Source organism: Thamnophis elegans, chromosome 16 (assembly GCF_009769535.1).
Source record: "Thamnophis elegans isolate rThaEle1 chromosome 16, rThaEle1.pri, whole genome shotgun sequence".
NCBI classification, from domain to species: Eukaryota; Metazoa; Chordata; class Lepidosauria; order Squamata; family Colubridae; genus Thamnophis; species Thamnophis elegans.
The window spans coordinates 10,822,911-10,837,547 of record NC_045556.1 but is presented as its reverse complement, the minus strand read 5'-3'; the positions used below and the strand labels follow the sequence as shown (position 1 = coordinate 10,837,547).

Below are 14,637 nucleotides of genomic sequence, written 5' to 3'. Positions count from 1 at the left end.
ATGTATGTATGTATGTATGTACGTACGTACGTATGTACGTATGTACGTACGTATGTATGTATGTATGTCACAACCCCTGGTATGCCCAAATATGGGAGGAGGCATACTGCTTCCTTTCTCTGTCTATCGGCTCATCACAAGAGACCATCCAGACAGAAAGCCAGTATTTTTACTGTTGCCTTTGTTACATTTGTGTTTATTTATCAGCACAAATGCAACATATATATGTGTGTGCATGCATGCATGCATGCATACATACATACATACATACATACACACACATACTATTGGCTTGTCCTGTCAAGTTGGTGGGAATGTCCTTGACGAGGCTGTCAGGAATATTTTTTAAATGAGTTTGATACACTGTCCCTATTTTGAGCATTATGGTGGCGCAGTGGTTAGACGGCAGTACTGCAGGCTACTTCTGCTGACTGACTGCAATTTGGTAGTTGGAATCTCACCAGGCTCAAGGTTAACTCAGCCTTCCATCCTTCCAAGGTCGGTAAAATGAGGACCCAGATTGTTGGGGGCAAGAGGCTGACTCTCTAAACTGCTAAGAGAGGGCTGTAAAGAACTCTGAAGCAGTATATAAATGCTATTGCTATTATGATAAAAAAGATAACACACAAGGCCAACTGCCAACCCTTTTTAATTCCATTTCCATTCGAGCTGCTGCTGCTATTTATTTTACCTAGTCTTCACATTTTTATTACTATCAAATCTGTTTGCCTTCATGCAGACATGTAATTTTAGAAAGGGAATCAATTCTAAACAGACTGTGTTTAAAAAGTCACACTTGCCGTGCTGCATAATGCTTGGGGGGTGGGGAAATGTCTCCTTGAATTAGATATGAAGAAGCAGAAGTGCGAAAAAAACTGGAGGAGAAAGAAAGACAAGAGGAACAGCAGCAGAAAAAACAAGAATTAAAAGACGAGGCTAAAACCTCTTCAGAAATATCAACGGACCCCAACGGGAAAAATCAGCTGGTAATTCAGCCATTGTTTATCCTTCTCGTATATTTCTGCTCTACGCTATTTTTTAAAAAAAACTCTTTGTAGAAAAGGAAGCTATTTTATTAAAAAAAACATGTCTAGTCGGATTGATTGCAACGACAAAAAAGACTTGCAAGGTTGAGAAGGAAGTCTGATATTTAGGTTAAATTCGTCATTCCTAAATTATGGAAGCTGAACACCAAACGAATATGTGCATATGTACGCACTCTGGAGCGCCGGAAATCCAAAGACCAGCTGGCTGATGCGCATATGCTTGGTTTTTTGGGGCCATTTTCAGGCTGTTTTTCAGGCTTTTTTTGCTGTTTTTCAGGCCCGAAAAACGGCCTGAAAAAGGCCCCAAAACAGGTCCGAAAAAGGCCCCAAAACAGCCTGAAAAATGGCCGTTTTCAGGCCGTGAAGACCAGCTGGCCAGCGCGCATGAAGAGCAGCTGGCGACGGCACGCATGCCCACAGAGAGGGCTCTGCGTGCCACCTCTGGCATACATGCCATAGGTTTGCCATCACTGATCCAGGCCCAGCTAATGGAGACTCTTATCAGGATGTATTCATAACAATTAAGTCTGGGTGGAAAAACGCCACTTCAGGTGCTTTTTTTCTGACATACTAAACCTGTTTTTAATGCCGAAATAATGCAGGTCAACGGAGACAAGAAAAATGTGGCAGACAGGAAGGATTCTTCTGAAAAGGGTAAGCGTCGTTTCTTCACCAATCCTTAAAAAGTAGAGGGACCACAAGTGAAAGATGTTCAAGAGACATATTTCGGAGAAACATCTTAGATCTCTGATTGCCCCTAAAAGTTGGTGGCTTCCCTTGGGGAAGGAAATACCCACCCCTTCCTGATTTAGACTGAGATCTCTTTCACAAGATAAACCTCAGAGAGCTATTTTGCTATAGCAGCAGTGATTTTGATTTCCATACAGCCATGGAAAACAGGAGAAACATGCATTCCACCATGTGCTCTCAAAATGTCTGTTTAAGACGGGATCGGCAACCTTAAACACTCAAAGAGCCACAAGAAGCCTCCTCCTAGCACTGCATCCTTTTTTGTCTGCCCACCGGAAGTCCAAATCTCCTCCTAGCATGGAGGAGTCCTTTTTACTTTTGCTGACAGGGAGCCGCACCAGAGGGATAAAAAAGCCACATGTGGCTCCGGAGCCTCAGGTTGCTGACCCCTGGTTTAAGAGATTTCTTCAGCCATTCGTAATGGCTTCCTTGGGTAGATGGTCAGGATCCCACTTCTTCTACTACCTGCGTGATGAGAAAAGATCATTTTCTTTCCTTTTTTTTTCAGTTTCCATGGCTGTAGAAAGCATGGTAATGCCAGTAGTGAAGGAATGGATGAAACTAATGGTTTAGCCTATTTTCGCAGTGGGCTTTTTTGAAACTTGGATGGTTTTCTTAATTTTTTCTAAAAGATCCACGTTCCTATTTTGCTTCTATTCTGGGAATCTTCCCCCTGCATTCCCACACCTACCACCAAGTTTTGATGGTGTGCACACTGCTGACATTTGAAAATTCACGGTAGAAAACTTTTGAGATACAAAACAAATACTGTATAATTCTCAGAATTCCAGCTCCAGTTTCACATTCGTTTTAACAGTTTTTAATTATTTGTCATTGCCAATCATGTAAACTTGTAGCCATTTTTAATAGTTATTTAGTTACAGACTTAGAGGATAATTGGAACTGCAGAAAATACAATTACTACCAATCTGTTCTGTTCTATTCTATTCTGTCCAGTGTAAACTAGTGACTGTTGCCCAAAGGAATGCTGAGTCATATTATGAATAAAACTATACCGTTTATTTCATGGAGGAAGTTCGTAACTCATTGTAAAAACTTAGATCTCGCAGTTTTCAAAATTCATTCTTAAAAATCGCCTGCTGCCTTTGATTAGTTTTGGTAAATGATTTTTTCTGTCTCTTAAAGGAACAATCACCGCCGAGAAGCTGTTTACAATGATGATGGACAGAAGCATCAAGGTTATGATCATGGATGCCCGGTGCTTAAAAGATTACCAGGAATCCTGCATTATAAATTCTGTTTGTGTTCCAGAAGAAGCTATCAGTCCTGGGTAGGTAAAAAACTTTTCTGATGACTCCTAAGGCTGCAGAATGCTAAATAGATTACCAGGGATCAAGCAGAGGGTAAAGGAAATGTAAACAGGGATCATTTATTTGCTTGGCCATTCTTAATGGCCGAGGTGGCGCAGTGGTTAGAGTGCAGTACTGCAGGCCACTTCAGCTGACTGTTATCTGCAGTTCAGCGGTTCTAATCTCACCAGCTCAAGGTTGACTCAGCCTTCCATCCTTCCGAGGTGGGTGAAATAAGGACCCAGACTGTGGGGGCGATATGCTGACTCTGTAAACCGCTTAGAGAGGGTTGAAAGCCCTATGAAGCGGTATATAAGTCTAACTGCTATTGCTATTAAAGTTTTAAAGTACAAATAGTAGTTTTAAAAGTGTTTTTTTTTAAAGAATGCTTCATTAACCTATGGAAGTTTTGGCAGTAATAAATGCATCTATTCAGAATGCCAAAGAAAGTCTTCAGTTGCGTTCATATAGATCTGTGATGGCAAACCTATGGCACGAGTGCCAGAGGTGGCACGCAGAGCCCTCTCTGTGGGCATGCACATCATCGCCAGCACTGGAAAATAGCATGAAAACAGCCAAAAACGGCTAAAAACAGGCCATTTCTGGCCATTTTGGAGGCCGCTTTTAGGCTGTTTTTGGTGTGAAAATGGGCCAAAAATTGGCCTTAAAACAGCCTGAAAAATGGCCCCAAAAACAGTCATGTGCATGCCGGCCAACTGGTCTTCGGGTTTCCAGTTTGGGCACTCGGTGTCGAAAAGGTTCGCCATCACTGATACAGATAGTGGTACAGGTAGTTCTCGACTTACAACCGAAATGGAGCCTTCTTAGTATGGTTGTAAGTCAGAACAGTCATAAAGCAGGTCACCCATGCAACCAACCAGATTTCCCGACCTTTATTTGTGGCAGTTGTGAAAGAGAACCACTGCAGTCATTAAGCGAATCCCCCGGTCGTTAAGCAAACCCGTGCTTTCTTTATTCAGAACATTAAGGATGTTCTTGACTTTCTGCATTCATGGCTCTTGTGTCCAATGCCTGGCCAACTCTACCTTCAACAATAATCATGTTTTCTTGTTTTCTAAATTTGTGGACGGCATCAGAGTCACAGCTAACAGGATTGAAGCTAAACTGCCCGACCCTTCGAAGGAGCCATGGAAAGAGAGGGTCCATGTGGATTATGTTGTCTTGCTGGACTGGTTCAGTTCAGCGAAGGACCTACAATTAGGCACAACTTTGCGGAGCCTCAAAGACGCCCTTTTCAAGGTGGGCAAGTCCAGATTTACAATTACTTACTTAGCTTGATATATGAGGAACCCACTCATGATTCTATAGCTGAGGATAGAAATGTTGGAGAACAACTTGTCTCAACTGAGAGGAGGGGTCAAGCAGGGAATTAGCCTGGACTTGTTACATAAACACAAGAGGCCAAGGTTACACACACACACACACACACACACACAGAGAGAGAGAGAGAGAGAGAGAATGTCTTTGAAGCTAGTCTGGGGAGATTCCTGTAAAATAGGCATACAACAATGAAGGTGTTCTGACCGAGGCTTCCTGAGAGCATGAAGCAAACTCCTTGTCCCGACAAACACCCTTTTATTAATTGACTGTGAATTCTTCTCATTCACATCCAGCAAAGTCTTTCGAGGGAGGATTTACAGTCACAGACCTTATCTGGCTTGGAGAGCTGCCGGGCTGATATCTGCAAAACTTGGCCAGGAGTCTCGGAGAGTCACGAACCAATTAAGCAAACTAATTGTCTCCTGCAAACTCCACTCCCTTCCGCTCCTCTTTTATTTCCTCTGGGAGGGGCCATTCATCGTCCACCTGTGGCCTTACTCTCAAGTCAACAACTGTTTTTTAGCTGTTTCCTTTGCCTGGCAACTCTGCGCATGCGCACACTGGGAACAGGCTCCAGCTGTTCGTCTGCTTCACTTATGTCTGACTCTGAAGGCAGCTGATAACAAAAAAAAATATCATCATGGCACTTAGCTTCCCCCTATAACGTAGGCAAGCCTTTAAGTAGATTATATGAATGAATTAGAGAAGAACCCCTGTTTTGTTACTTTGATACCAGAAAAAGAATAATTAAAACCCAACCCAAAAAAAATTTATGCTGCTATCCCTTTATAAATTTACAGCAAGATTGTTGCAAGGCTGAACGGATATTTTAATGTTCTAAACAATGCATATTTATTCAAAGCGTTCCCTAAGGAATTTTGCATTTCCCATCACTTTCATATCAACAATTACTTGGAGCCGAGGTGGCGCAGTGGTTAAATGCAGCACTGCAGGCTACTTCAGCTGACTGGAGTTCGGCTGTTCAAATCTCACCGGCTCAGGGTTGACTCAGCCTCCCATCCTTCCGAGGTGGGTAAAATGAGGACCCGGATTGTTGTTGGGGGCAATATGCTGACTCTGTAAACCGCTTAGAGAGGGCTGAAAGCCCTATGAAGCGGTATATAAGTCTAACTGCTATTGCTAACTGCTACTTGTTGCAAGAAATTTAATGGGGGAAAAGTTTTTCCATCGTCATATCATTTCCAGCACCTGGGCATCCTCTGGCTTTTGGTCAAGTATTGATTTGCCTTTTGTTTTCAGTGGGAAAGTAAAGCTGTGCTGCGGAATGAGCCTTTGGTCCTTGACGGAGGTTACGAGAACTGGCTGCTTTGCTATCCTCAGTATACAACCAACGCCAAAGTGACTCTCCCCCACCGTGGCCAAGATGAGAACATTTCTGTCTCTTGTAAGTAGACAAGGCTTTCTTTTAAACAAAAAAAAATTCGGGAGGTTTTGAATCAGTTCTGCAAGCCCGAGGACAATTAAAGATGGTCCTCAACTGACAGGGAATGTAGTTCAGCCACATTGGGTTTCGTTCTGTTGTGGGAATTCAGCTACCGAAGTTGGGAAGCTACGATTTAGGGTTCCGGAGTGTCGTGTGAACCTATTTGGCCTATGCCACGAACGATGGTTAAACTGAAATGTAGACCTTGCCTTTTAAATATTGGCCAGGTTCATGCAGATAACACTTGTATGTAGATAGCCCTGTATTATTGTGTATGTGTTTATTGGTGTGTGTGTGTGTCAGGCCTGCAGCGGTTCCTTTAAGAATCTTTGGCCTGCCACACTCTCATTAGAGGGGGGGGGATTAGCAAGGGGTAGAATGTGTTGTTTAAAAATAAAAAAAAATCCTTTCTAGAAGCTCAAGGTCATCTTTTGTCTCCCAAACCTTTGCACCTGATCGGAAGCAATTGGGCGTAGGTGCTAGCGTGGAAGAAGAAGATTGGACCATGTGATGGATTGTGGGTGTGGGGACAAGATCATGAACTTTTAACAAAACCAATAAACTCAAACTCAACTAACTGGGTGGGATCCTGATGTAACTTCCAGAATTGGGATTCCATAGTACGATGCCAACATGCCTACCTTATTAAATTGGAATTTTAAGGATAGTTTTGCCTTTGACTCTGATTTAATTCTGCATGATATTTGGAACACTGACAGCGTGTTTTTGACTCAAAGGGGCTATTCCCTTGCAATTTTGTCAGTAAGATTTCAAAAGTGGTTTGACTTCCGTGGAACAACTTGCCTCCAGAAGTTGCGAATGCTCCAACACGGGGGGTTTTTAAGAAGAGACTGGACAACCATTTGTCTGAAGTGGTGTAGGGTTTCCTGCCTAAGCAAGGGGTTGGACTAGAAGACCTCCAAGGTCCCTTTCAACTCTGTTATTCTATGTATTCACCTTCCTAGGGCTGAGAGAGAAAGAGTGACTAGCCCAAAGTTTTGGGTTCAATTGTGGTCATAAGTTCTCTTTTTCTTTCTTTCTTTCTTTCTTTCTTTCTTTCTTTCTTTCTTTCTATCTCTCTCTCTTTTTTTCTCTCCCTCTCCCTCCATTCCTTCCTTCCTTTCTTGTGTGTATCTCTCCCCATTCCTTCCTTCCTTCCTTCCTTCCTTCCTTTTGGAACGGGTTCCAAAAGGTACACTAAATTTCACGAACCGGTTCTGGCGTACCGGTGCGAACTGGGAGAAACCCATCCTTGCTAAAGCTGGACAAAAACTCACCTAGTTTCTGGCCCAGTGCCTTAACTAGTACGCTAAAATTGCCCTATATATAGCGCATAAGAATTATATAGCACAGTGTTAGCAAACCTTTTAGAAACCGAGTGCCCAAACGGCGCACGGGCATGCCCAAACTGAAAGGTGTGTGTGCCCATGTGCAAACATGTGCATGTGCAAGCATGCATGCAGGCATGCGCAGCAGAGACCCGAAGAACAGCTGGCCGGTGGGAGGCAGGGCATCCCAACACGGGCAGCGCAGCAAGAGGTAAGATCTTTTTCTTTCGTGAGCTTCTGTTTTGTCGTTTGCAGGGAAACAGAAGGTCACCAAAGAAACGCCACGGAGATCTGACCTGGGGCGACGGCACGCGTGCCAGCAGAGAAAACTGTTATGTGCCACCTCTGGCACGCGTGCCGTAGCTTCTCCGTCACGGATATAGCATATGCCTGTTAATATTTAGCCTCTTCCATTTTGTATATTTGTTTCAGTGGACTTTACTTACCCATCGTTGGAAGAGCCAGCTCCCCCTCCCCCGCCTGTTGTCTATGTCAAACCCTCCGTGGTAGAAGCACCTGAAAAATCAGACATTGCAAATGAGCAGGAGAAGAAAACGGAGGTACTCCGATCGCTAATCCCTAGTGGAACAATTGCTGCTGCTCCGACTGGCATTCTCAGCCAGCCCATCTCGGCCATGAAGGCTATTCCTCAGGTGAGTGATCTCTTTTCTGCAAGCAATGACCCACCTGTTTAGACTCATAATAGCACGAATGCCTACCCTTCTCACTCCCATAGGCCAAAAGAATATGACTTTCGTTTTGTTTTTAAAACTTGATATAAATGTCCAGCACTGGACACCAAGAACGAGACATGTAAAAAGTGGTTTCTTTGTTGCTGTCCGCCAATAGACAAAATCTTGCCAGACTAAAGCACGCTCTGGACGAATATCTGATACATATGCGGGGAACTAGGGAGGATGGCGTCTGCACCGCTTCCTGCCTATCAAGGATTCGAGGCTGATGATTGTCTTCACTGCTCCTTCCTATAACTCGGCACCAGGTTTCACCACAGTAAAGGAAGAAAGAATCTTGTATTGCATTTTGGTTAAGAACAGTGGTGGGATTCAAATAATTTAACAACCGGTTCTCTGCTCTAATGACCAGCTGAGTAGGCGTGGCTCGGTGGTCATGTGACTGTGGGCGTGGCCAACTCAACGTCACTCACGTCAATGGGCGCTTCATCTTAGATGTTACAATGTAATAAGGGTTAACCGGAGAGGAAGTTTCGGTAAGCAGGGCAATCAAGATGAGGCTAGAAACAACACCAGAATGTTTCCTTCCTGCCCTCCTTACAGAATTAGCCCTGTAAAGTGTGGGGGGAGGGATGAGATTTCTTCCAACAACCGGTTCTCCCAGCTGCTTGGAAAGTTAACAACCGGTTCTCCCGGATAGGTGCAAACCGGCTGAATCCCACCACTGGTAAGAGGCATGGTAAAATAATGGTCATGCAGAGGGAGGCAATTCTGAGTATTTGTAGTAACGGAGGGGTGGTATCCAAATACCAATAGTCCCCAACTTACCATATTCACTTAATGACGGTTTGGAGTTATAACAGCACTAAAAAAAGGACTTTTGGTCAGTTCTTATGACCGTTTCAGTATCCCCATAGTCGCGGGATCAAACTTTGGATACTTGTCAACTGGCATAGTGGCAGCATCCCGGAGTTCAGAGGGATTGTCATTTGCAACCTTCGGCGAACAAACTCAACGCGGGCAGGCAGATTCACTTAACCACTGTAGCGATTTAGATAACGAAAATGGCCAAAAATTAGTCATAAAATGGGATAGGGCTCATTTAGCCACTGTCTTGCTTAGCAACGGAAAATCTGCCATAGTCACAAGTTGAGGATTGCTTGTAGGTCCTGCATGTATGCAGTTTGTACCTTTTATCTCCTAATGCGCTTACCGTATTTTTCGGAGTATAAGACGCAGCAGAGTATAAGACGCACCAAGGTTTTGAAGAGGCAAATTTAAAAAAAAAAAAGGTTTTGCACTCTGCAAACGTCACGAAAACGGGTCCATTTTTTTTTCCCAAAAGGGGGATGAATAGCCCTTAGGAGACTTGTAGAGTGCTCCTGGGAGGTTTGGGGGGGCAAAAATGAGCAAAAAACAGCCCGATTTTTGCCAAGAAAAGGGCATGGATAGCCTTTAGGAAGCTTATAGAGTGCTCCTGGCGCCTGGGGGAGCAAAATTGAGCAAAATGCAACTCATTTTTTGTTCATTTCTGTCCTCCCCAGCCCCCAGGAGCCCTCTGAAAGCCTCCATAAGGCTCTACACAGCCATTTTGGTGAAGAGGCGGGGCTTGGGGGGGCAAAAAAAGGCTGTATTCAGTGTATAAGACACACCCAGATTTTCAGCCTCTTTTTTGAGGGAAAAGGGTGCATCTTAACATTCTGAAAAATACAGTATATTGTACTTTGGGTTTGGGTTTTTTCCAACTCTGGCCAAATTCTATTTTTCAAAATCTATGAAGCCAAAGAGAGAGAAGCTAACAAGCAAACCGCTCCTTCCTTTCCTTTTTCTTTGGGTCCAGGTTGATCGTAGCAAAAAACCCTCGGCCAAAATGCCAGATGACCAAAAAGCAAAGGCCGAAAGCCCAGCGATTGTCAAGCCGCTCAATTACAACGGGAAACTGGTTCCGGATCGTTCCTCAAAGCCATCGCTGGAGACAAAGCCCAGTCTAACGGACGAAGAGAGGAGCCCCGGGCACGTGAGGAAGGCTACGGCGGTAGAAAAAAACGAAGGCGAAAAAGAAGAACCCGAAGAGCAGAAAGAGGTCCAAAGGGCAGAAAAGAGACCCAGAGAGGACCAGGGAGACTGGGAAGGCCGAGAAAATCTCCAGAGGTATAAAGAAGACCAAGAGAAGAAAGAGAAAGACCAGCCCACCAAGGGGGTCGATCGAAAACAAGATCTGGAAAGAGCCCCCAGAGATTCGGCCGAGGTGAAAAATAAAAGCGTCAACGGGCGCGAAAGCCCTGAAATGAGGAAAGCCGACCTTGACAAAAATACCACCGGCGAAAAGGAGAAAATTGTCTGGACCCCCGAAACACAGAGGCGCAGATTTGCAGAGGAATCCCAAGGACCTTTGAGGGGAGACTTTGGCTTGAACAAGGTGAGTGGCCCAGCTGGCACTTGAGAGTGGCAGAGAAGCGTGGCAGCCTCGTTTTGTCCCAGCCCTGGCTTGGAACGGTGGAGGGAGGCTGTAGAAAGCTAAACCGCCACTAAAAGGTAAAGGTTCCCCTCATACATATGTGCTAGTCGTTCCCGACTCTAGGGGGCAGTGCTCATCTCCGTTTCAAAGCCAAGGAGCCAGCGCTGCCCCAAGACGTCTCCGTGGTCATGTGGCCGGCATGAATTAAAGGCGCTCGGAACGCTGTTAGCTTCCCACCAAAGGCGGTTCCTATTTTTCTACTGCATTTTTACGTGCTTTCGAACTGCTAGGTTGGCAGAAGCTGGGACAAGTCACGAGAGCTCACTCCATTACGTGGCATTAGGGATTTGAGCCGCCGAACTGCCAACCTTTTGATTGACAAGCTCAGCGTCTTAGCCACTGAGCCACCGCGTCCCTAAACGTCCCTTAACCCCACCATAAAACCCACTCACCCACCCTGACAGCTGTAGTCGCACCAGCCACTTGATGGGCTCCATTTCACTCTGGGGTCCCTCAGCACATCCAGGCCTTGCAAAAGAGTGTTTCTGACGTTATCCAGATTATTGGCTGTAAAGGGTTGATTTCCGATTCTCATGGATCAGTGCTTTGTATAATTCTGAATATCCAGGTGCAGCCTTTAGTGCAGCATTTTAAAGACCAGGTGGTAGAATCAGAGCTACGTCTCCTTGGATTATTGCTATTAAAAGGCATTTCTTACATACACACAGTAAGTCTCCAAATTGATTTTTAAAATCAGTGGAGATAATATCAATGAGGCAGGTCAAGTTGGTCAGCAAATCCAGCTTCCTATTTCTTTGTATTCCCATTGATAAAGCAGATGTCTCGCACAGGTCATTTCTTACTGCAGATCAGAAAAAGCAGAGGAAAGCTCCCCACTTAGAGAACCATTCTTCTCCCAAACCAGGGGTTGGTAACCTTAAACACTCAAACAGCCACAAAAGTCCTAACCGGAAGCCCCCCGTTCAATTCTGGAGCCGACTGGATGTCCGATTTCCCCACCATAGAGTCTTCACCCAGCGCGGCGTCCTTTTTCCTCTACCTGTCCTAATCGAAACCCCTACCAATTGTGGAGCCGACCGGTGACAGGGAGCCACAGCAGAGGGATGAAAGAGCCACATGCGGCTCCAGAGCCATGGGTTGCCAACCCCTGTCCCAACAAACATTCCTTCCAACTGAATGGCTGAAACGTAGTTTGTATGCTGTGAGAGAGAATATTTAGTATGTCAAAGATATACCAGAGAAGTGACACAGTATGTTATTTTCACAGGGTTTAATCTCATTTTTTTTTTGTCTGTGTTTTAGTCCCAACGAGAGCCGTTAACCAGAGCCCGGAGTGAGGAGATGGGCAGGATCATCCCAGGATTGCCTCATGGCTGGGCCAAGGTCAGTGCCACTTCTAAGTTCAAGTAGAACTTCTAAGTACCCCAAGTAGGTTCGGTGATAAATCAAGGAAGGCCCACCTCTACATATTTTACTCATCCAAATGAGCAGTTGTAGAAATCTGGCTTGGTTCACCGACAAATGCGCGCTCGACAAAAGCGCTCCGATAAAACCGCGGGGAGAAAAGCGCGAGTTCGAAATTGCGCCGACGAATGAGCACAGAAACCCGCCGACAAAAGAGCACCGACAGAAGAACGCTCTAAACCTAACCCTGAACCTAAACCTAAACGTAACCCTAACCCTTACCTTAACCGTAATGGTGCTTCTGTCGGCGCTTCTGTGCTCATTTGTCGGCGCGCTGTCGACATTGCGATTTTATCGCTGCGGTTTTGTTGGTGCGCTGTTGTTGGGTGCACATTTGTTGGGTCACGATCTGGCTTAACTCCCCCTCCCTTTTTTTTTTGTGCTGTTCTGGACATGCCCTTTGAAGTTTCTGGATACAGTCACCGGGACTTTTCGGTACTACCATTCGCCCACCAATTCAGTCCACATGTACCCACCGGAAATGACTCCCTCGGTTACTCCACCCACGACTCCCCCAACTCATAAGCCAAAGCCTCCGTCTACCGATCTGCGGGACAAGGAACACTCCAAACTGAAGCGGTCGTACTCATCCCCAGACATCACTCAGGCTCTGCAAGAGGAAGAGAAGAAGATAATCCCCACTCCGACGGTGAATCGCGAGAATAAGTACGTTGCTTACCCATTTCCTCAAAGGGTTTTGCAGGGTACACCTTTATTCCGCAGTTAATGGGATTTAAAAAAAATAAATAAAGGCTTTTTCCCTACCTGAACCTATCTGGAGTATGTAGGAATGAGTCTCCTGTGTGATTTTCTAAACTTTAAGACTTGTGGACTTCCAATTCCCAGAATCCCCCAGCCAGGTATGCTATGCTATGCTGGCTGGGGAATTCTGGGAGTTGAATTTCACAGGTCTTAAAGCAGTGGTGGGTTTCAAATAATTTAACAACCGGTTCTCTGCCCTAATGACCAGCTGGGTAGGCGGGGCTCAGTGGTCATGTGACTGGGTGGGCGTGGCCAACTCAACGTCACTCAGGTCGATGGGCGCTTTGCCTTAGCTGTTACAATGGAATGAGGGTTAACCGGAGAGACAGTTTCTGTAAGCAGGGCAATCAAGATGGGGCTAGAAACAACACCAGAATTTTTCTTTCCTGCCTTCCTTACAGGATTAGCCCTGTAAAGTGGGGAAAAACCAAAAGGAGATTTCTTCCAACAACCGGTTCTCCCAACTGCTTAGAAAGTTAACAACCGGTTCTCCCGGATAGGTGCGAACCGGCTGAATCCCACCACTGTCTTAAAGCTGCCAAGATTTGATACCCCTGTTTTTAACGGAAACACTTGACCGAGAATAATCAGGCATTTTAAAAACCTTTATCCCTCATGATCCTAATTTCCTGATTTGATTTGATTTCATTTATGACTGATCACCTACCTACTTAGCACCACCTGACAAGGAAGAAGTCTGCTTTTACAGATCTTTAATGGGAAAAGTTGGTCTGATTTTACGTTTTTTTCCCCCTCCCTCTACAGGCCTGTGTGCTATCCAAAAACAGAAATTTCCAGGCTTTCAGCCACACAGATCCGCCATCTGAATCCTGTATTTGGCGGGATGGGGCCGGCTCTGACCGGCCTTCGTAACTTGGGGAACACTTGCTACATGAATTCAGTGCTCCAGTGTTTGTGCAATACCCCTCACCTGGCGGATTATTTCAACAGGAACTACTATCATGAAGATATCAACCGGTAATTTTGGTTTCTCCTAAAACCCACCCCTCCCCCATTTGAATGCAAGCATGGTTGCAGTGAATTATTTCCTTAATGGCATGATTGCACATAAGTACCCTGTTTCCCCCAAAATAAGACACACACACACACACACACACACACACACGGATAATAAAAGTTGGAATTATTTCCTTAATGGCATGATTGCACATAAGTACCCTGTTTCCCCCAAAATAAGACACACACACACACACACCGGATAATAAGCCCAATGGGGCTTTTGAGCGCATGTGCTAAAATAAGCCCTCTGTCGGGTTTTCGAAAGATGCCCTAATTGATTCATGAGCCTAGAGCCAAGTTTCAAAAGAAAAACCAGGCCTTCATTAGGATCACCATTTCGGCAATACCCTATTGCCGTCAGATCAAAACCTCATTTGAATTAGGGCTGGACTTTACCCCTGTTCCTTCCCTCCCCTTCAGTCTGTGTCATAAATCACATTCGCCAACGAGGTGCACGCCTCACAAGCCTGCTGTAGTAATCTGAGATGCGACTCTACCCGAAGGTGTGCATGGAATGCATACTCCTCCTTTCCTCACCATGGCAACTTTATGAGTTGACACCCTCTCCCGAAAATAAGCTCTCCCCGAAAATATTGCAACACAGCAGCAGCCGTGAAGTGACCACGCTCGCCGCCTCCTGCACCTCAAAAATAATAAGACCACTCCAAAAATAAGGCCAAGTGCTTATTTCAAGGGGGGGGTGTCAAAAGAAAATAAGACCCTGTCTTATTTTCGGAGAAAATACCTCCCAGCAGCCAGTAAGATCCCACAGATTGGGCCTCCTTCAGATGCCGTCAGCTAGACAGTGTCGGCTGGCGGGCCCCCGGAGAAGAGCCTTCTCTGTGGCTGCTCCGACTCTCTGGAACCAGCTACCCCCGGAGATCCGGACCATACCCACTCTCATGGTCTTCAGGAAAGCTGTAAAAACCTGGCTGTTCCGGCAGGCCTGGGGCTGTTGACCTCACTGTTGAGGTCCAGCCCCGATTAGAATGAATGTATGT

At 45.4% G+C, this 14,637-nt stretch overlaps 1 protein-coding gene across 3 annotated transcripts in view; it reads left to right on the top strand.

The window, feature by feature from the left end:
• The window catches only part of USP8 (ubiquitin specific peptidase 8), a 37,397-nt gene that overhangs the window by 16,484 nt on the left and 6,276 nt on the right, over positions 1-14,637 (top strand). For all 3 annotated transcript variants that reach the window (XM_032233667.1, XM_032233669.1, XM_032233668.1), the window contains 10 exons: positions 848-986; positions 1,649-1,700; positions 2,943-3,087; positions 4,204-4,366; positions 5,708-5,852; positions 7,652-7,872; positions 9,752-10,330; positions 11,693-11,773; positions 12,261-12,520; positions 13,382-13,594. In XM_032233667.1, the coding sequence (XP_032089558.1) occupies positions 848-986; positions 1,649-1,700; positions 2,943-3,087; positions 4,204-4,366; positions 5,708-5,852; positions 7,652-7,872; positions 9,752-10,330; positions 11,693-11,773; positions 12,261-12,520; positions 13,382-13,594 (1,998 nt within the window). The remainder of the gene's footprint in view (positions 1-847; positions 987-1,648; positions 1,701-2,942; positions 3,088-4,203; positions 4,367-5,707; positions 5,853-7,651; positions 7,873-9,751; positions 10,331-11,692; positions 11,774-12,260; positions 12,521-13,381; positions 13,595-14,637) is intronic.